Source organism: Polypterus senegalus, chromosome 15 (assembly GCF_016835505.1).
Source record: "Polypterus senegalus isolate Bchr_013 chromosome 15, ASM1683550v1, whole genome shotgun sequence".
Classification (NCBI taxonomy): Eukaryota; Metazoa; Chordata; class Cladistia; order Polypteriformes; family Polypteridae; genus Polypterus; species Polypterus senegalus.
The window spans coordinates 131237581-131258496 of record NC_053168.1 but is presented as its reverse complement, the minus strand read 5'-3'; the positions used below and the strand labels follow the sequence as shown (position 1 = coordinate 131258496).

At 40.2% G+C, this 20916-nt stretch overlaps 1 protein-coding gene across 2 annotated transcripts in view; it reads right to left on the bottom strand.

The window, feature by feature from the left end:
• Positions 1–3811: 3811 nt before the first annotated feature.
• Positions 3812–20916, bottom strand: part of LOC120515857 (beta-Ala-His dipeptidase-like) — a 60065-nt gene continuing 42960 nt past the window's right edge. For both annotated transcript variants that reach the window (XM_039737191.1, XM_039737192.1), the window contains exons 9-12: positions 20649–20813; positions 18606–18747; positions 9576–9723; positions 3812–4763 (exon numbers count right to left, since the gene is read on the bottom strand). In XM_039737191.1, the coding sequence (XP_039593125.1) occupies positions 4697–4763; positions 9576–9723; positions 18606–18747; positions 20649–20813 (522 nt within the window). In that variant the 3' untranslated portion in view covers positions 3812–4696. The remainder of the gene's footprint in view (positions 4764–9575; positions 9724–18605; positions 18748–20648; positions 20814–20916) is intronic.

The following is a 20916-nucleotide window of genomic DNA, read 5'->3' as shown; positions in this document are numbered from 1 at the left end:
CCCACTTTAGACATCCGTGTCTTTCCAGAAGTGTTTATCATTCAATGAATAATTATGCATGAGATTGGCCGTGTGTCTACCTAGCGCAGAGAGGCGTGGGTAAGCCATTGAACCCCATTTGGGCTGCAAGCCGTGGAATTCCCACTAAGTGTGACTCATACGCTCCCACTCATTACGTCCCTACCCTTTGTACACGCGCCCTTCTCACCTCGCTACTACCATGGTCGGGTATCTTGGTGGATTATATATAGAAAAGCAGCCAAAACCGAGGGGTATCCCATGGGGTCCTTAAAACATTCCTTTACAACCGAGGTTAAAACACAATGAAGCACGCAGTCTTTAAAAACCGAGTTTTCGGTTACGACGCACGGCCGCGTGCACCATAGCAAACTGTTTTACACGCTACATACAGCAATTCGCATCCGTGACAAACATGCGTCTTCTTAGATGCTCCTGCACTTTGTTCACACCCCCCTCCCACCTCACTACTACCGTGGTCGGGTGTCTTGGTGGATTATATATAGAAAGGCAGACAAAACCGCACAGAGCAATGAAAAGTCTAGAGTTCCATCTTTTCATTCACTTTCTGTTGTATCATCAAACCCTCCCTTTTTAGACAACTGTGTCTTTCCAGAAGTGTTCAACCATCAATAAATAATTATGCAGCGTTTGTTATGCCGCGGGTTCACTATTGTGTTGCATTTTGCTCTCTCCAGAGTTCCATCTTTTAATTCACTTACTGTTGTATTCTCACACCCTCCCTTTTTAGACAACCGTGTCTTTCCAGAAGTGTTTAGCATTCAATAAATAATTATGCATGAGATTGAGCGTGTGTCTACCCGGCACAGAGAGGAGTGGGTAAGCTGTTGAACCCCATTCAGGCTGCAAACCGTGGAATTCCCACTAAGTGCGACTCATACGCTCCCACTGGTTGCGTCCCAACCCTTTGTACAAACTCCCCTCCCACCTCGCTACTAATGTGATCGGGTGTCTTGGTGAATTATATATAGAAAAGCAGCCAAAATCACACAGAGCAATGAAACGTCTACAGTCAGTCACAGGTACATCTGGACTGTGTAAAGACGACGACTCAAGTGACGAGTTAGAGGTAGGCACATGAGCAGGCAGTGCATACTGAACGAGAAATGAGCAGACTAGCATGACGGACGGAGCTGAATGGACGTCCTTCTCCTCTCCTCCCATTCCACACTCCGCGCCGTGCACCCCCATCCCTCCGTCTGGCAAGAGAAGGCGCGAGGGCGGTCCGCCAGTTTTCAGTCACGGACGATTGTGTGTTGGTTCGTTCCGTGCACTGTTACAATGTTGCTTTTCTTGCTGATTTATTACATTACCGATTTTTCAAATGTTATTTTTCTCCCTGTGCTTAAAAATCATTAAAAAACCGGCCTGATTATGTGGCGTATGGTACACCGCGGGTTGGCTAGTAGTATATATTTTTCCTGCAGTGTTTCAGGAACATTCACTTGTTTACCTTGATCTAAAAAAATTGGAGAAATAAATAGCGAAAAGTCACAAAATTTGTCTTTAGGTGGCCACTTATTCAGAAGGCATCTTCTGCACACAAGAACTGAGAAAAAAAGGTAAAAGTTTATAGGGTCATTACTGTCAAATGCACAGAGCACAGTGAAATTCTGGTTTACAAGTGCTAATCAACATATAACACGTCACATTCTCTCCAGTGATATAATTAGTGAGTAAAACTACTCACCTCCAAACTTCTGTCTTTCACTCTTGAAAAATATCATGTTATTTTATAACCCAGGACATGGGGGGCACTGGAGAATATCCATGTTAGCATTAGGGGGCAAGACTGGAACAAACCCAGGACAGGGTTGCCAGTCTGATGCAGGGTGAACAAACACACACACACACACACCCTCAAACACAAACTAGGGCCAATTTAATGCCACCAGTTCACCTAACCTGCATGTCTTTGGACAATGGAAGGAAACCCATGAGGACATAGACAGAGCATGCAAAGTCCATGGAGGGAGAACCCAGAATGCAAACCCTGGTGTCCTTTCTGCGAGGCAGCAGCGCTACCACTGTGCCATTGTGCTGTCTCTCACTTGAAAAATCTAAGAAAATATTTATCATTAACAGACAAACAACAGGTAAATTCCAGGAATAACCAATATAAAGTATATAAACTAATTATAAAATGTAGGAATGGCATGATATTTAGGTGTGTTCAGGACTTAAAACTATTTTTAAAGTTGGAGCATTTAAAAAAATTTAGTTACATCAGCAGAGAGTCAGTTGAAACATTTTTGTTTATTAAATATTTCTTAAACAAGTCATATTCAAAAATAGCAATGATAATAGAATGTAATTACATATATTTGTACAGTAAATTAAATTCAAGCTGTTTAACAGCACTTTACAATGTCATGTAGCTAAATATCCATCCATCCACCCATCCATCATAGATATTATTATCCATCCATCCATTATCCAACCCGCTATATCCTAACTGCAGGGTCACGGGGGTCTGCTGGAGCCAATCCCAGCCAACACAGGGCGCAAGGCAGGAAACAAACCCCGAGCAGGGCGCCAGCCCATCACAGTGTAGCTAAATATGTAGCCCAAATAGACTTGTGGTGGCTCAATAGCTTTCATACACAGCAGAATCCAATTCAAGATATGTAATGGCATTGATTGATGCCCAGTTGTTAGTTTTCGGGTATGGTGTGTTTATGGCTAATTGTACATCAACTATATGAACCATAACACTTTTGAAACATGTGGTCAATGGTGAGTTAAAATATGTGTTTAAGTCTCAAGGTTAAATAGTTAGCAGCTTTGGATCATGGCAGAGAGCGGGTCTGAAGCTTCATAGCCAGTCAGTCATTGTGCAACCCGCTATATCCTAACACAGGGTCACAGGGGTCTGCTGGAGCCAATCTCAGCCAGCACAGGGCGCAAGGCAGGAACAAACCCTATGTAAGGTGCCAGTCCACCACAAGGCACAAAGCTTTATAGTGTCAGAGAAATACTGAATTATCGTAATGTGCGGATAATGAAGCCTTGAGTTTAGTATAACGTAATAGTGCACACAGTTTTGCTTACACAACTTTACAGGGCAATGCTCGCAGAGTTCCTTACTTTTTACATTCATTTCTAGATAACTGGCTTTTGCCCTTTTTTTCTTTATTTTTTACGGTTAACTTATGTTACATCAAGCAGCAGGAGAATCGATTAGCTGTACCAGCGGTCTGTGTGCGCACGCCTGCCCCAGCATTTGACTAACGTGTTTTGGGAAACTGTTTTGCCATCAGGAGTAAAAGAGGAAAATATACAAAATTATCAGGTGTGACATGAGTGAGTGGATAAGAGAGTCCAGGACTGAATGAGGGAGTGCGCCTGTTGGAAGTGTTTGAGGTTTTTATGCCTACAAGGATCACCACATCCTTGCATCAGCCCAGGTTTTGCACTGTGCTTAATTACTCCGTATTATTACTGTGTTTATTAATATTACATATTATTTGGGTAATGCCTTTATCCAAGGAAACTTAACTGCATTTTAGACAGAATTGGTTACATTAGTTTTATTTGTCTGGTGACTCTTTCTATGAGGACAGTAGACGGATTGGGGGAGTCATGAGGTCACTGGTAAGGGGTGTGTGGCGCTCCAAATATATATGCAAAAGTCTTTAGAGTCCTGGTGCTTCTTGTCTTACTTATATGGTTGCGAGAGATGGATGCTATCCAGTGAGCTGAGACAAAGACTGGACTCCTTCGGTACTGTGTCTCTTCGGAGAAACCGCTGGTTTGACTTTGTGTTGAATGAGTGGGTGATCATGGAGTCCCGAATGAGGCACATTACCTACATTGTGGGGGAGCATCAGTTACAGCACTACAGCCATATGGCACGATTCCCCAAGGGTGATGTGACATTATTGGGGACCCAAGCAGCCTGGACTAGGCCAAGGGGATACCCACGTAACACCTGGCTGTGGCAGATAGAGGGTCATTTCCAGAGGGTTGGACTGGACCGTGTGTCTGCCTGGGGGGTTGCCAACGAGGATCCCAAACTGTTTCATCGTGTGTTGGGTGCAGCAATGTGCTGTACCAGTGCATGCCACCCAACCTGACCTGACCTGACTTTTGTTTCTGTAATTGCAGCACAGGCTGGTGAAGGGACCTTTTTATGGTCATACAGTGTCAGTAATGGATTTGAACTGATAACCTCAGGGCTCAAAGTCCAAAGTCTTAACCACTATGCTACACTATCTAAAGTCATTAAAGCCATCTATTTGAATCGTCTTGAAAATGAAAAATTAACACCAGAGAGAATTGGGCAACTTTCATTCAAATTTCTGCCTAAACAGAAGTTGATACTGAATTTTCAATAGAGTGGCTGTGTACTTCCCATTGCACATTTAGATAATTCACAAAAGTAAATAACAAACATGGGGTTTCTATTTTTTCTACATAAAAGAAGATTTTTTGTTAAAAGATCTGTGCATGTTCTTTGGTGAGGTACTGCCAGTGTTATACCCCTTTCTCCCCTGGTGAATCAAAATTTTGAATAAATGGAAAAAAAGTGCAGTAAATGAAAACTTTTCTGTACAACTTTAAATAAGACAGATTTTTAAGTTTTTAAAGCAGATTATAATAATGCATATTAATAACATTAATTGCCCATGTGTATGTTTGAAGGGTTACCAAGTTTTCAGCGAAGCTGAGCAAGTTCATAAAAGAAGGCTGCAAACAGCTTTGTTCCTTCAATGTAGTTGGACCTAAAACAAAGACATCATACAAGAATAAGAATAATTGCACTGGCTTATTTGCTTTAAAAAGCTATGACAAAAGATTTCTAAAAAAAAACAACTATTTTAGTAGTCTCTTTGCTTTTAAACAGTTTCATTAGGTCAAGAATTTAGGAGTAATTATTGACTCTGACCTAAATTTTAAATCACATATTAATCAGATTACTATCAGCATTTTTTCACTTAAGAAATATAGCAAAATTTAGATCCCTTATAAGTTTGCAAGATGCTGAGAAATGAGTTCACACTTTTGTTTTCAGTCGGCTAGATGACTGTAACACACTCCTCTCAGGACCACCCCAAAAAAAAGACGTCAATCGATTACAACGAGTGCAGAATGGAGCTGCCAGAATCTTAACTAGGAAAAGAAAATCCGAGCACATCACACCAGTTCTGATGTCACTACACTGGTTACCCGTGACATTTAGAATTGACTTTAAAATCCTGCTTATGGTTTACAAAGCCTTAAATAATCTGCTCCATCATATATTTCAGAATGTCTCTCACCTTACACTCCTAACTGTAACCTTAGATCTTCAAATGAGTGTCTGCTTAGAATTCCAAGACCTAAACTTAAAGGAAGGTGCTGCTGTTATGCACCTAAAACCTGGAATCGCTTACCGATAGAAATTCGCCAGGCTAATACGGTGGAGCACTTTAAAAAACTGCTAAAAACTCATTACTTTAACATGGCTTTCTCGTAGCTTCATTTTAGTTTAACCATGATGTTCTGTATATGCATTTAATCATCATTATCAATCATGGTGGCTCTGTGATCCGTACAAACCACTAGTTTCTCTGCTTTTTTATTCCGCTTTTCTGTGGTTGCGATCTGCGCCACCACCACCTGATCAAAGCACCGTGATGTCCCTACATTGATGGATTGAAGGCCAGAGGTCCACATGACCATCATCATCAAATTCTTCCATGTGAAGCCTGAAAAGCATGAGGACTGTTTGAGCTCATTGATGTTAGGTAGAATACCCAGTGGGTGGTCTCGTGGCCTGGGACCCCTGCAGATTTTTTTTTGTTTTTTCTGTCCTCCCTGGGCATTGGACCTTACTGTTATTCTATGTTAATTAGTATTGCCTAATTTTATTTTTATATTTTGTCTTTTTTTGTCTTTCTTCATCTTGTAAAGCACTTTGAGCTACATCACTTGTATGAATATGCGCTATAGAAATAAATATTGTTGTTGTTGTTGCTGCTGCTGCAAGTGCATCTATAATACAAGAATACAAAACCTGGCCACTTTGTAAAGTGAACCAACCCATGAGCCGGCTCGTCACATATCTACTATTAGTACATCCCAAACAAAGGGTCAACATTGCAGAGACAGCAATGCTGGTGCACAGAAACTCCAATGTGTCCTAAATTTAACACAAATTAGGTATAGTAGTCATATATTTAGTTTCATTTTGCCGGACTGAACTTTAATCAAGTGACAGGGAAGGCCACGGCATTCAGCTGCATTAACTTATGTGTTCTGGGATTTCCCTAATCTTGTGGCATGTGGCATTATCCCCAAAATACCTCATTAGTAGATGGATAGTTGGCAAAGATATGCAGCTCTGCTTCTTTCATTTGACACAATTTGTGCTAGAAAAACACAACCACAGAATACCTACACTGTTGCCAATTTGCAGAATGGATCCAAAACCTCTTGGTTTTCAGCATACTCTTCTCAGACCTCAGCATAATTAATGAGGTGCAGCACTGTGTTTCCAATTTTCCTTAGCTCATTGTAATTACATTTTTTTTCCTTTGTCATAGTCATAATCACATCTTAATGTCCTAAAGCAGGGGTCCTCAATCACGGTCCTGGAGAGCCGTAGTGGCTGCAGGTTTTTGCTCCAACCCAGTTGCTTAATAAAAAGCACTTATTGCTAAAGTAACACTTCTGCTTCACTTTAGTGATTTTGAGCTCTTATTGCTTAATTTTGTCTTAAATAGCTATTTTAATTGCTCCTTATTATCAATAACATGCAAATGACAAGAGAGAGCAACATTTCTCCATTTAGCTTATTTACATTTACACCTGTGTGTATTTATCTGTACTATTGGGTTTAATTAAATACTTGGAAGAAAAATGAAGAGAAAAAAGTGAAGGACTGAGAATTACTCGTCCATTTTAGCCTTCAAATCATTTGCATGATAGAAAGGGAAAGAAAATCTAGGATATGAGAATGACCTGACATAGCAGAGTTAATTTAATTTCATAGCTTGTTAGTGCTTTATTGGCAAGAATTGCTTTATAATTAAGAAACTAGGTCAGAACAAAAACCTGCAGCCACTGCGGCTCTCCAGGACTGGGATTGAGGACCCCTGTCCTAAAGTATCATTTTATGCCTTTGTACCTTACTGTGCACGATCTTGATTTTATTTTTATAAAGCATTGCTCTTGGTACGATTATATTAGTCTGTTTCTCCATAATTGACATCATGTTTACCATTGTCATGCACAGTTGGCAGTCATGTGACTAGTTATGGGATCTCTGGATTCCTGATGGCATCACTATAAAACAGTGTCCAGGTTTTCTATTCCCTACCTAACTATTCATTCCTTTCTTTGACTCATAGTTTCTAAGAGTAGAGGAAACTAAAAGGAGCTTGCAAAAATTCTTTAAGGTTAGGACCATTTTTTAACTTCATTTTCTAACTTTATGTCTTTCTGCCTCACAGTTATGACCTCTTGCCTCTTTGTTTAATTGACTCTTTTCATATTCCCAGTACGTCGTTCATCTCCTGGCCTTCGTTAGCAGTTTTCTTTCTTATTAACTCCAGAGCCTACCAGGTTCCTTTCCTGTAATTTCATCCACTGACAGGACTAGAGCTGAAGGTGTAAAAGGGGGGGTGTCGAATAAATGAACAAGACATCAAAATTAATTTTTGACATTTTTATTTCAAATTTAAATTCGCAAGCATATAATCACAACGAATGCATTATAACTAAAATTAAAAAAAAACATTTCTAAGGCATAGATCTAATGACTAACTGACAAGCGGCGCCGCTGCTGCTGCTTTTATAGTCGCGTATTTTCACTCCAGAAAGTTCGAGACGTATCGGTGTCTGTCACGAATATTCGGGTAACAGTAGATCAGGTGATAATGCGGCGCGACTGCACCACATTGGCAGCGTAGCCAATATTGCCAAATTAAGTTAAATAATTTACTGCGTATTGGGTTATTTTCATGATACAACTAACAACGGTATAATATTTGTCGGACGAAAATACATTTGTCTCGCGCAGATTGACTTCATCGGTTTCTCGTTTACGAAATTTTTAAAAATTAAATCATATTTAATCGTTTCTTTGCATAAAAAAATAATTAAATAAGAATAAATAATTTATTCTTTGTTTTTTGGGATTAGAATTACTACCAAAAACCACACAAGGCATTTTAACAGTTATTAAAGCACTTTAAAAAAATAAATTGCAAATATTTCATCGAAGTTAGCCGAACACATGCAAATCTTATGGAAGTAAAAATGATAGGATACCACGACACCGCACAAGTATCATACCTTTGTTAGTTGTATTGTGGGTTGTTCTCATCTATCTTATATTATGCAGTGGGCGCAGAATTATTCCAGGTAGAAAAGGGGGGGGGCATGAAATACGAAAGTTTGAGAACCGCTGTGTTACAAGGTCCACAAAGGCTGTACATTCTGATAGACATTTTTTGGTACTTCAGTTGTACTCCGCTGTCACATGAGTGGAACAAGTTGTGTCAGCCTCCATTGCCCTCTTGTCATAAGTCTGTTCCTGACCACACAACCGCCATTAGCTGAATGTTCTTTGACAGTAAACCAATCTCAATTCACCATGACACTGCCATGCATGAATATCAAAGAAGAGCTGCAACTACGTGCATTTGATGGCCACTATAAAGCCATCTTCAAAGCCACTTAAATGTTTATAGTCTTGTTCATAGTCTTAATGAATTTCTAACAAACAACTAACTGGTGAACCACTCACCTTCTTGAATCAACATTGTCTACATATATAATAATATCAGTTTGAGATAAAACAGTGGGAGGAGCAAGTAGCCTGAACCAAGTGGCCAATCAGAGTAAAGTACCTATTACTGTACAAGAATAAACTCAGTGATCAGGCAGTCCCTTCCAATGTCACCTACATTTAGGGTTTTGAGACTTCTACCTGCCAATTATATCACTACTTTAGTGTCTCAAGTCAAGTTGGGGAGCATGCACTGGTACAGTGTGTTGCCGCACCCACTACACAACAAATCAACTTGGGATCCTGTTTGCCAACCCCCCCAGGCAGACACATGGTCCAGTCCCACCCTCCAGAAATGATCCTCTATCTGCTGCAGCCTGGTGTTACGTGAGCGACCCCTTGGCCTGGTCCAGCCACTTGGGTCCCCAACAATGAGGATCTTATGAGCCGGATCACCCTCGGGGAAACGCACCACATGACCGTAGTGCTGTAACTGATGCTCCTCCACAATGCAGGTAATGTGCCTCATTCGGGACTCCATGAGCAACCGCTCATTCGACAAAGTCAAACCAATGGTACCCAAGGATTTTCCAGAGAGACACAGTACCAAAGGAGTCCAGTCTTCATCTCAGGCCACTGGATGGTGTCCATGTCTCGCAACCATATAGCAATGAGGTCGCTGGAAAGGGGTGTGTGGAGCTCCCGATATCATATCTATACAAGAGGATGAAGGTCCAAGTCTTTAGAGTCCTAGTGCTTCCTGTCTTGCTATATGGTTGGTTTAGTGTTTACTTAGGTTTAATTTTCCAGGTTTGCTTACCTGCTGATTTTCTCTTTTGCCGAATGCTCTCCATCATCTGCCCCACCGATTGGCAGCATCATTATACTTTTCTTTGTAACATCTTGGAAATTCCAAGCAATCGGAATGGTTGATCCCTCTCTGATCATGTCAGGCTCAACCCCAAATACTGTTTTCGGAGGGAATAAAAAATGACAGGGTTGTATAAGGATTGCACAAATATTTTGTTAAACTCCATCAGCATTTCATTTCTCTATATATTCAGTATGCATATTTATTTAGCGTGGTGTAGAAAAAACATATTAGTTAAACCAAAGTAAAGCTAAGGAAGATAAAGACTCGATGGGAGCAAATCACAGATAAGGAAGTAGGAAGAGATTTTTCCAGAAAACGTTGCAGCTGGAAGTTTGCAGGTTTTTGCAACAAGTGGAAGGGGCTTTGGATAGCCATCTGTCAACCCATAGCCAATAGGAAAGGTTAAAAAGGCTACCTGCCAGCAAAAGACAAAGATTTGCCAAGAAGACTGCTGAAGGCCTGTGCGTTGGAACTGGGGAGAAATCTACAGCGTATCTTCAACCTGAGCCTGGAACAGGGGAGAGTCCCGAGGCTTTGGAAAACATCTTGTATCACCGCAGTCCCAAAGGCTTCACGTCCTAGTGAGCTGAATGACTTCTGGCCTGTCGCTCTGACATCACAAGACCATGGAGCGGCTGCTGCTTCACCACCTGAGGCCACAGGTCCGCCACCCCCTCAACCCTCTGCAGTTCGCATACCAGGAGAAGGTGGGAGTGGAGGATGCCATCATCTATATGCTACACCGATCCCTCTTCCACCTGGACAGAGGCAGTGGTGCTGTAAGAATTATGTTTTTGGACTTCTCTAGCGCCTTCAACACCATCAAACCTCTGCTCCTTAGGGACAAGCTGACAGAGATGGGAGTAGATTCATACCTGGTGGCATGGATCATGGACTATTTTACAGACAGACCTCAGTATGGGCGTCTTGGGAACTGCAGGTCTAACATTGTGGTCAGCAACACAGGAGCACTGCTGGGGACTGTACTTTCTCCGGTCCTGTTCAGCCTGTATACATCAGACTTCCAATACAACTCGGAGTCCTGCCACGTGCAAAAGTTCTCTGACAACACTGCTATTGTGGGCTGCATCAGGGCAGGAGGAGAAGTATAGGAACCTAATCAAAGACTTTGTTAAATGATGCGACTCAAACCACTTACACCTGAACACCAGCAAAACCAAGGAGCTGGTGGTGGATTTTAGGAGACTCAGGCCCCTCATGGACCCCGTGATCATCAGAGGTGACTGTGAGCAGAGGGTACAGACCTATAAATACCTGGGAGTGCAGCTGGATGACAAATTGGACTGGACTGCCAATACTGATGCTCTATGTAAGAGAGGACAGAGCCGACTATACTTCCTTAGAAGGTTGGCGTCCTTCAACATCTGCAATAAGATGCTACAGATGTTCTACCAGACGGTTGTGGCGAGTGCTCTCTTCTACGTGGTGGTGTGCTGGGAAGGCAGCATAAAGAATAAGGACGTCTCACGCCTGGACAAACTGGTGAGGAAGGCAGGCTCTATTGTAGGCACGGAGCTGGACAGTTTGACATCCGTGGCAGAGTGATGGGTGCTGAGCAGGCTCCTGTCAATCATGGAGAATCCACTGCATCCACTGAACAGGATCATCTCCAGACAGAGGAGCAGCTTCAGTGACAGACTGCCGTCACCGTCCTGCTCCACTGATATACTGAGGAGACCCTACACTATGCGACTCTTCAGTTCCACCGGGGGGAGTAAATGCTAACATTATTCAAAGTTATTGTCTGTTTTTACATGCATTTTATTACTCTTTAATTTAATATTGTTTTTTGTATCAGTATGCTGCTGCTGGATTATGTGCATTTCCCCTTGGGATTAATAAAGTATCTATCTATCTATCAACTCTGCTGCCATACTTTTTGAAGACTCCCACCTGCTACACTCAAGAGAACAGAAAAAAAACGAGTACAAAATGTAGACTTAAGGTAGAGCATTTTTAAAATGTTTTACTCAAATTGTCTAAGAGTTTCCAATCACAATTTTGTTTATTACATATTTTTGTAACAGTGAGTCATATTTAAAAATTTGGTCGTGAGCGTCACTAGACTTTGCGCTCTAGGAAACAAGTTACTCGAACTGTTCTATAACATTTCAGTAATTATTTACCACTCTAATGTTAATCTTTTTGATCATAAAATAGGTCATTACAATAGCAATTGATTAGAAGAATTCATAATTAATTGCATAATTATGGTATTTGAGGGGCAGCATGGTGGTGCAGTGGTAGCCCTACTGCCTCGCAGTTAGGAGACCCGGGTTCGTTTCCTGGGTTGTCCCTGTGTGGAGTTTGCATGTTCTCCCCGTGTCTGCGTGGGTTTCCTCCCACAGTCCAAAGACATGCAGGTTAGGTGCATTGGCAATTCAGTATGTGCTTGGTGTGTGGGTGTGTGTGTGCGTGCGCCCTGCCCAGGGTTTGTTTCGTGCCTTGCACCCTGTGTTGACTGGGAATAACTCCAGCAGACCCCCATGACCCTGTATTTAGGATATAGTGGGTTGGATAATGGATGGATGGATGGTATTTGGGGGTTTGGTAACATTTTATATTGTGTCCATAATTACACTGTAACTACTATGTAATTACCTGTATACATACAGTGTAACTGTGAGTTATTACTCCATACTTACTGTGTAATACAAAAAAGTAACGTTATAGTTAATTACTCAGTTGTCATTGTTATTACACAGTTTATATAATTGCAATGAAACAATTTATCACTGATCCAAAAACAAGTGTATTTACATAGTTACATTGTATCTGTACTTTCAAAATGTAATAAAAACATTAGGGCATGTAACTACAACTATGTAACAGATGTTCCATGGTCTGGGCATTTTTGATGGAGAATTGCAGTGATAACTGCACAGGTTTTCGATGATATTTCAAGATCTTTTCTAAATGGTGAAAACACCTTTGCAAAATGATTAACGCTTTTTCCTAAAATCTAGAGGGGCACCTCCTTGACAAACATTTGTCATATTCTTATAGTTGTGTTACACTATTAATTGCTGAATTTTTTGGGCTATTATACCCATCCCTAACATAATACTGCCAAACTTGCACCATTCAATCAAGGTACACAGGGCCGCAGAGCCATTCCAAGCATCACCAGGCACAAGGCAGGACACAGCCCAGGATGGGGAGCCATCCCATTGCAAGGCCCACTGACAAACATACCAGCACTCACGCTCTTACACATATGGCCACATAACCCAACCTACATGTCCCTGGGATGTGGCAGTAAACCATTTTGCAAAGATGTTCTCACCATTTAAAACAGGTCTTGAAATATAATCGAAAACCTATACATTTATCACTGCAATTCTCCATTACAATTGCCCAGACCATGGAACATCTGTTACATAGTTGTAGTTACATACCCTGATGTTTTTATTACATTTTGAAAGTACAGATACAGCGTAACTATGTAAGTACACTTGTTTTTGGATCAGTGATAAATTGTTACATTGTAATTATATAAACTGTGGAATAACAATGACAACTGAGTAATTAACTATAGCGTTAGTTTATATTATACAGCAAGTACGGAGTAATAACTCGTAGTTACACTGTACTTATACAGGTAATTACATAGTAGTTACAGTGTAATTATGGACACTTAATGTAAACTGTTACCGAGGGTTCCTCTAGAGCAGTGTTTGCCAACCTCGGTCCTGGGGGCCCACTGTGGCTGCAGGTTTTTGTTCCAACCAGATTCCTAATCAGTGACAACACCTGATAGCACTGATCTCATTTAATTAGCTGGTATTATTTTTCTTTTATTCTACATTCAGAAAAGTACAGCAGCATGATTTTTACATTTATAAGACACTAGCAAAATACCCGCGCTTCGCAGCGGAGAAGTAGTGTGTTAAAGAAGTTATGAAAAAGAAAAGGAAACATTTTAAAAATAACGTAACATGATTGTCAGTGTAATTGTTTTGTGACTGTTATGAGTGTTGCTGTCATCAAGGATTTGATTGTCATTATTTCTTTCAATCAGGTTCGTATTTGGAGGATGTGTTGTGTTCAAGTTATATTCCATGTTTGTCAACCGTTGTAACGATAACAGGTTTCATTCATCGAAGTGTTCACCATTCAAATCGGTACTCGTGAATCTAAGATGTTTAACAGGCATTCCCGGCATTAAGTTGTGGATTTGTCTGCGAATATTTAGCGGCAGCGTGTCTATGAACTTAATTTAAACTTAACCTTTACACCTTGCTTTCCTATTGATATGTGTACAAAGGCTTGTTCAGATTCATAGGGTTGTTCCTTTCTTACTGCATCAATAAACAGCTCGTCTTCCTCTTTATCTGAGACATCACACACTGCATGCACGGGTTTACCTTTCCCAGTCCTGCAAACTTTAGCAAAGTGGTTCAATTTACCACATTTTTTACACTGTCTTCCTTTGGCTGGACATTAACTTTTTCCACTGTGTGCTTTGTTTCCACAGTACCTGCACTTATGAATATGCTTGTATGCATCACACGCTTCATATTCTTTTGCTGCCTTCTCAATTGTGTAATGCGTTTTTTTGTTCAGCTCTCTTTGGAGGTCTTGCTTGTTCTCTGCGTACTGCGTTCACAGTCAGTTCCCATGAGCCGCTGGAAGTACATGCATCGAAGATTCTCAGCTGTGGTTGTGCTATCTCGTGCGATCTTGCAATGTCCACAGCTTTATTTAATATTAGCTCAGTCCCGGCACTTAAAAGTTTCTCTCGCACTTTCGCTGGGTTTGTGCCAAACACTATTCTATCCCTGACCATCTCATCTTCGTTTGCATAAGCACAGTCCTTCACCAGCAATTTTAACTCTGTTACAAAGTGATCAAAAGTCTCGTTTATACCCTGCGTCTTCTCATTAAACTTGTATCTCGCGAATATCGTATTCATCGTAGGCATGACAAACACCAGCGGCAGTGTGCCTATGAACTTAATTTAAACTTAAGGTTTACTCTGTGCTTTGTTTCCGCAGTACCTGCACTTATGAATATGCTTGTATGCGTCACTCGCTTCATATTCTTTTGCTACCTTCTAAATTGTGTAATGCTGACGGACGGCCTTATATGGGCAGACACTTAATTACGTGAGAGGCGTGACGATGAGGGACGAAACTCCGCCTCACGCGGCGACCGAGCTGCAGGCTATGGCCGTATATACACTCACCTAAAGGATTATTAGGAACACCTGTTCAATTTCTCATTAATGCAATTATCTAATCAACCAATCACATGGCAGTTGCTTCAATGCATTTAGGGGTGTGGTCCTGGTCAAGACAATCTCCTGAACTCCAAACTGAATGTCAGAATGGGAAAGAAAGGTGATTTAAGCAATTTTGAGCATGGCATGGTTGTTGGTGCCAGACGGGCCGTTCTGAGTATTCCACAATCTGCTCAGTTACCGGGATTTTCACGCACAACCATTTCTAGGGTTTACAAAGAATGGTGTAAAAAGGGAAAAACATCCAGTATGCGGCAGTCCTGTGGGCGAAAATGCCTTGCTGATGATTGAGGTCAGAGGAGAATGGGCCAACTGATTCAAGCTGATAGAAGAGCAACTTTGACTGAAATAACCACTCGTTACAACCGAGGTATGCAGCAAAGCATTTGTGAAGCCACAACACGCACAACCTTGAGGCGGATGGGCTACAACAGCAGAAGACCCCACCGGGTACCACTCATCTCCACTACAAATAGGAAAAAGAGGCTACAATTTGCACGAGCTCACCAAAATTGGACAGTTGAAGACTGGAAAAATGTTGCCTGGTCTGATGAGTCTCGATTTCTGTTGAGACATTCAAATGGTAGAGTCAGAATTTGGCGTAAACAGAATGAGAACATGGATCCATCATGCCTTGTTACCACTGTGCAGGCTGGTGGTGGTGGTGTAATGGTGTGGCGGATGTTTTCTTGGCACACTTTAGGCCCCTTAGTGCCAATTGGGCATCGTTTAAATGCCACAGGCTACCTGAGCATTGTTTCTGACCATGTCCATCCCTTCATAACCACCATGTACCCATCCTCTGGTGGCTACTTCCAGCAGGATAATGCACCATGTCACGCAGCTCGAATCATTTCAAATTGGTTTCTTGAACATGACAATGAGTTCACTGTACTAAAATGGCCCCCAAAGTCACCAGATCTCAACCCAATAGAGCATCTTTGGGATGTGGTGGAACGGGAGCTTCGTGCCCTGGATGTGCATCCCACAAATCTCCATCAACTGCAAGATGCTAGCCTATCAATATGGGCCAACATTTCTAAAGAATGCTTTCAGCACCTTGTTGAATCAATGCCACGTAGAATTAAGGCAGTTCTGAAGGCGAAAGGGGGTCAAACCCCGCATTAGTATGGCGTTCCTAATAATCCTTTAGGTGAGTGTATATATGTAAATAGGTTCCAGTTATGACCGTTATGCATAGAATTTCGAAATGAAACCTGCCTCTTTTGTAAGTAAGCTGTAAGGAATGAGCCTGCCAAATTTCAGCCTTCTACCTACACGGGAAGTTGGAGAATTAGTGATGAGTCAGTCAGTCAGTCTGTCAGTCAGTGAGTCAGTCAGTCAGTGAGGGCTTTGCCTTTTATTCGTATAGATTTAGAGATATTTCTGCTTTTGCTATATAGATTTTAATGCTTAACTCTCTTTTGTTCACTTCATTATATAGGGTGGTCCAGATCTAATTATGCAATTTTCATTACGCTATAACTTATAACGTTTATTACATAGAAAATCACCCAAAAAATCCCGGACCATCGAGAAGTGTGCAAGCTGGCGACATGAAGAATCATCTTCGCACTAAATCAAAGTCATCCAGACGATCTGGATCTGCATAATTAGATCTGGACCACCCTGTATTTTGCCCTTTCTCTGTGCAGTTTTTCCCCTTCGTTGTATCTTATTAACGACAATTAAAAATGAGTAGAGCAGACACCCGGACAGACAACACTGAATGATCAAAGGCTGCAACTACTTTAGCGTCAGACCCACTAATTAGTAAATAATGGATTAATTAAACAATTAGAACACCTAGAAAAGCAGAATGAAAATCAAGATTGAAATATTGTTAAAAAGAAAAAAAATACATTATTTCCATATAACTGCTTGGCACATTTTAATATACATATTTTGTTTTTACCAAAGTTTTGTAATTTCTATATTGTTCCCAAAACACAGAACTTTGGAAATAACACATCACTTAATTAGCCCAGGAGTCCAATTAAAAACAGAAGCTTGGCTGGAACAAAAACCTGCAGCCACAGTGTGCCCCCAGGACCGAGGTTGGGAAACACTGATCTAGAGTAGGGGTGTCGAGCTCCGGGCCTGGTGGGCCGCAGTGGCTACAGGTTTTCATTCTAACCCTTTTCCTAATCAGTACAGTTTTCACTGCTAATTAACTCCTTTTCCCTTCATTTTAAACATCTTGTTGAGTTGATTCTTTTCTTCATTAAATGGCGGCCAAACAGAAATGAGACGTAAAATGAGACAACAGATGACCAGTTAAATTGGGATTTCAAACTCCAACCAATTTCACTCCAACCAGTCTCTTAATGAGAAGCCGATTCTTGCTGTTAAATAAACCTGTTATTTAATTCCATGGCTTGTTGCTGCACTCATTCTGCCACAGCAGACATTTCCAAAACTGTTGATTTAATTAGTTTTTTCTAAGAACGGCGTCAAAATGTCTTGGTGACCTGAGCAGATCAACTTTACCGAGACCTTCACCTTTCTTTATCTTCAGATATTGTATGATGGCCACAGGTGAGTTGGTCATGTTTTGTGTCTCATTATTGTTTGGCTGCTAATTAAGGAAAAACAGACAACTAAGGGGCCCGAGTCAAGTTAATTAAAACTTAAGGCAAAATAAGTTAATTAGCAGCAAAAACTGGTCACTAATGAAGAAGAGGGTAAGAACGAAAACCAGGAGCGGAGTTCGACACCTGTGCTCTAGAGCGCCTCTTTCTCTTGCACGATTTGGCTCAAAAACGAATCAGTATATCGTCATTTCATAACAGGTTTAAGTTTCAAGTTTAGTGTTTTCCCATCTAGTCATTTGAGCTCTAGGTAGGCTGAGTGAAAACAGAGCCAAACAGAAAACCTAAATAAGTAAAGCAGCCAGAATTGAATTAGCTGATAAGCTGAAGTTTGAAAGCATTGAAAATGTGTGACCAATGCAGCGCACGAGGAAGTTTACACCCATTCTTTATATAGTTATAGTTATAGTTTTACTTTAACATGGCCTTTTTATAACTTCATTTTAATCTTAATTTAACTTAATCCTGATACTCTGTATGTTCAATTCATCATAGTAACTATTAATGGTGGCTCTAAAATCCGTACTGACCCCTACTCTCTTTTCTGTTTCTTTTTCCGGCCTGCGCCACCACCAACTACTCAAAGCATCATGATGCTCCAACAATGATGGACGGATAAAAAGGCAGAAGTCTACGTGACCATCATCATCAAGCCCTTCCGTGAGAATCCTAAATCCAAAGTGGACTGTTTCATGTATGTTAGGTAGAATGCCCAGAGGGGACTGGGCGGTCTCATGGCCTGGAATCCCTACAGATTTTATTTTTTCTCCAGCCGTCTGGAGTTTTTTTGTTTTTTCTGTCCCCCCTGGCCATTGAACCTTACTCTTATTCAATGTTAATTAATGTTGATTTATTTTGTTTTATAATTGTGTCTTTCATTTTTCTATTCTTTAATATGTAAAGCACTTTGAGCTACTGTTTGTATGAAAATGTGCCATATAAATAAATGTTGTTGTTGTTGTTTATATAGTTATAAAAAAGCAATTATTCTGAAGAACGAACAGCAGAACCATTTGCAATGGTTATGGTAATGTCTGCTGGTAACTCCTGATTTCATTAATAAGCTAAGCCTGGATATTCTAAACATATGAAAATATGGCAGCATATAAATATGAATTGTACCTGTCTTTATTGCTCTCCTGGCTGCCACAAATTGGGGATCATCGACATTTGCCACCCATGCCTTTGCTGCAATAGGCATCGAGATTTTAAGGGTGTTGCTGCTATTTCTTTTTGCAAAAATCTCATGAAGATATTCTGCAACCTACAGTGGAAAAAGAGAGCTTCAAAACAATCCTTAATAAACATAGAGGCACTTTTGAGTTAGAACTCAGATAAATGTCAAGGAAGCCAAAGTATGTGAAAGAAAAGCTTTTATTATCACATAAGTAATCATAAAAGATGGATGCAGGGTACTGAGGAGAAAAGGTACAAAATAACAAGGAAACAAAAGAAATCTACAGCCTGTCAAGGCCTTCCTAAAGAACTATTAGTCTATGTCTAATACTAATTGAGCCCACAAGCAGCTGCAGTGTTCCACATTTATTAGCAGATTGCAGAAGGATAAAGAATTTAGAATTGTTAGTTCTAACCGGTGCAGTACTAGTAGATGAAAGTAAATTCCAAATAGAATATTGGTGAGCAGAAAATGTATTTCAAGTATTGGAAAGTTGTCAGTAGAAAGTGTGTTCTTGCTTCACTAGTTATTTTTTTGAAACAAGGACTCCCATAAAGACATAAGTAACTGTCAAAGTCTTATTACGCTATGCCCTGCACAGACTGGAGATGCCCACTTCTCCCTGTGTCTAGGAAATTGCCCCTAAAGATGAACATATAATGATAGGTGGGCCCAAGTGAAACATTGTAAAACAATTGGACTGTCCTATAGGCTTCCTTCACTTGTTTGTAGCTATAAGAATGAAAACTGCATTTAAAAGCAAATTAAAACTACCCTTTCTTTTGTAACATATTTCTTGTTTTTTTATATTTCTACTGTGGTTATTGGGGAGGGACACATTGGTTCTAGTATGGCTGCAATATTAAAACAACACACATCCTGCTAGATTCAGTATTAGTGTAGTCAAAGAATGTTGATAACTAGTTATTTCAGGTGTCTTGTTATTCTTTTGCTAATTATTAATTAGTTGCATGATGTATAACATTTTAAGAACATTTATCTTCATACAAGCGCCAATGCCACTGAGGCAAATAAAGCTAAGATTTCTTATCTTCATAAACTTAAATATTTTTTTGCAGATACCTTTAAATCATGTGTTCATAATGTATCACTAACTGGAATGTCTGATTTAGCAGATTATATTCCAGAGTCTTACAGAAAGTTAGGTTACCATTTTTAGACAGTGTAAAAAGATGTTAATGCCAGGTACCTTGAATAAGAAAGATTCAAGAATGTGTAATGATGCCACCCAGCGCCATTAAAAAGCAAGTCATTACACAAGTTCACCCACCATCATTGAAGCATGGATGAAGTCAAACAAATCGGCTTGAAAAAGAGCCTTTCACATAACTGAGGAATCTCAAGACCATCTTTTCAGATAGATAGATAGATCGATAATTTTAGTATAGTCGGCAGGATAGATAGATAGATAGATAGATAGATAATTTTAGTATAGTCGGCAGGATAGATAGATAGAGATAGATAGATAGATAGATAATTTTAGTATAGTCGGCAGGATAGATAGATAGATAGATAGATAGATAGATAGATAGATAGATAGATAGATAGAGAGATAGATAGAAAATTTTAGTATAGTCGGCAGGATAGATAGATAGATAGATAGATAGATAGATAGATAGATAGATAGATAGATAGATACATTTTTGTATAGTCGGCAGGATAGATAGATAGATAGATAGATAGATAGATAGATAGATAGATAGATAGATAGATACATACATACATACATACATACATACATACATACATACATACATACATACATACATACATACATAAAGACATTCGGCTGCCCATGAACATATGAAGCACCCAGGACAGCTAAGGTCCACTGATGCCAGTGCTTACACAGACTCAAGGCTTCAGTCTGGACTGTTAGCACTTGAGTGTTATTAGCACTCAAAATAAATGTAGCACCTTTTACAGGCAGCAATGAATGTAAGTAGTTTAAAAATATAAAATATTACCTGCTTCTCCACAACCACAGGGTCCATGTTTGGAACTTGACGCATAGAAAATTTCCCAATGACTTTGTTAGGAATAACTGTTTTTGATCCGGGGTCAGCAAAAGCCCCCTGAATTCCATGGATTGACAAAGATGGGTAACGCCAGTAGTGCATAAGAACATCTTCCTAAAGGCACGAAGAACACAGGTCCACAATCCATGAAAATGTATTTTCCCTTGCATGTTGCACTGCATGATATTTTAGTTTATATTATTTTTAAAGTGGTAAA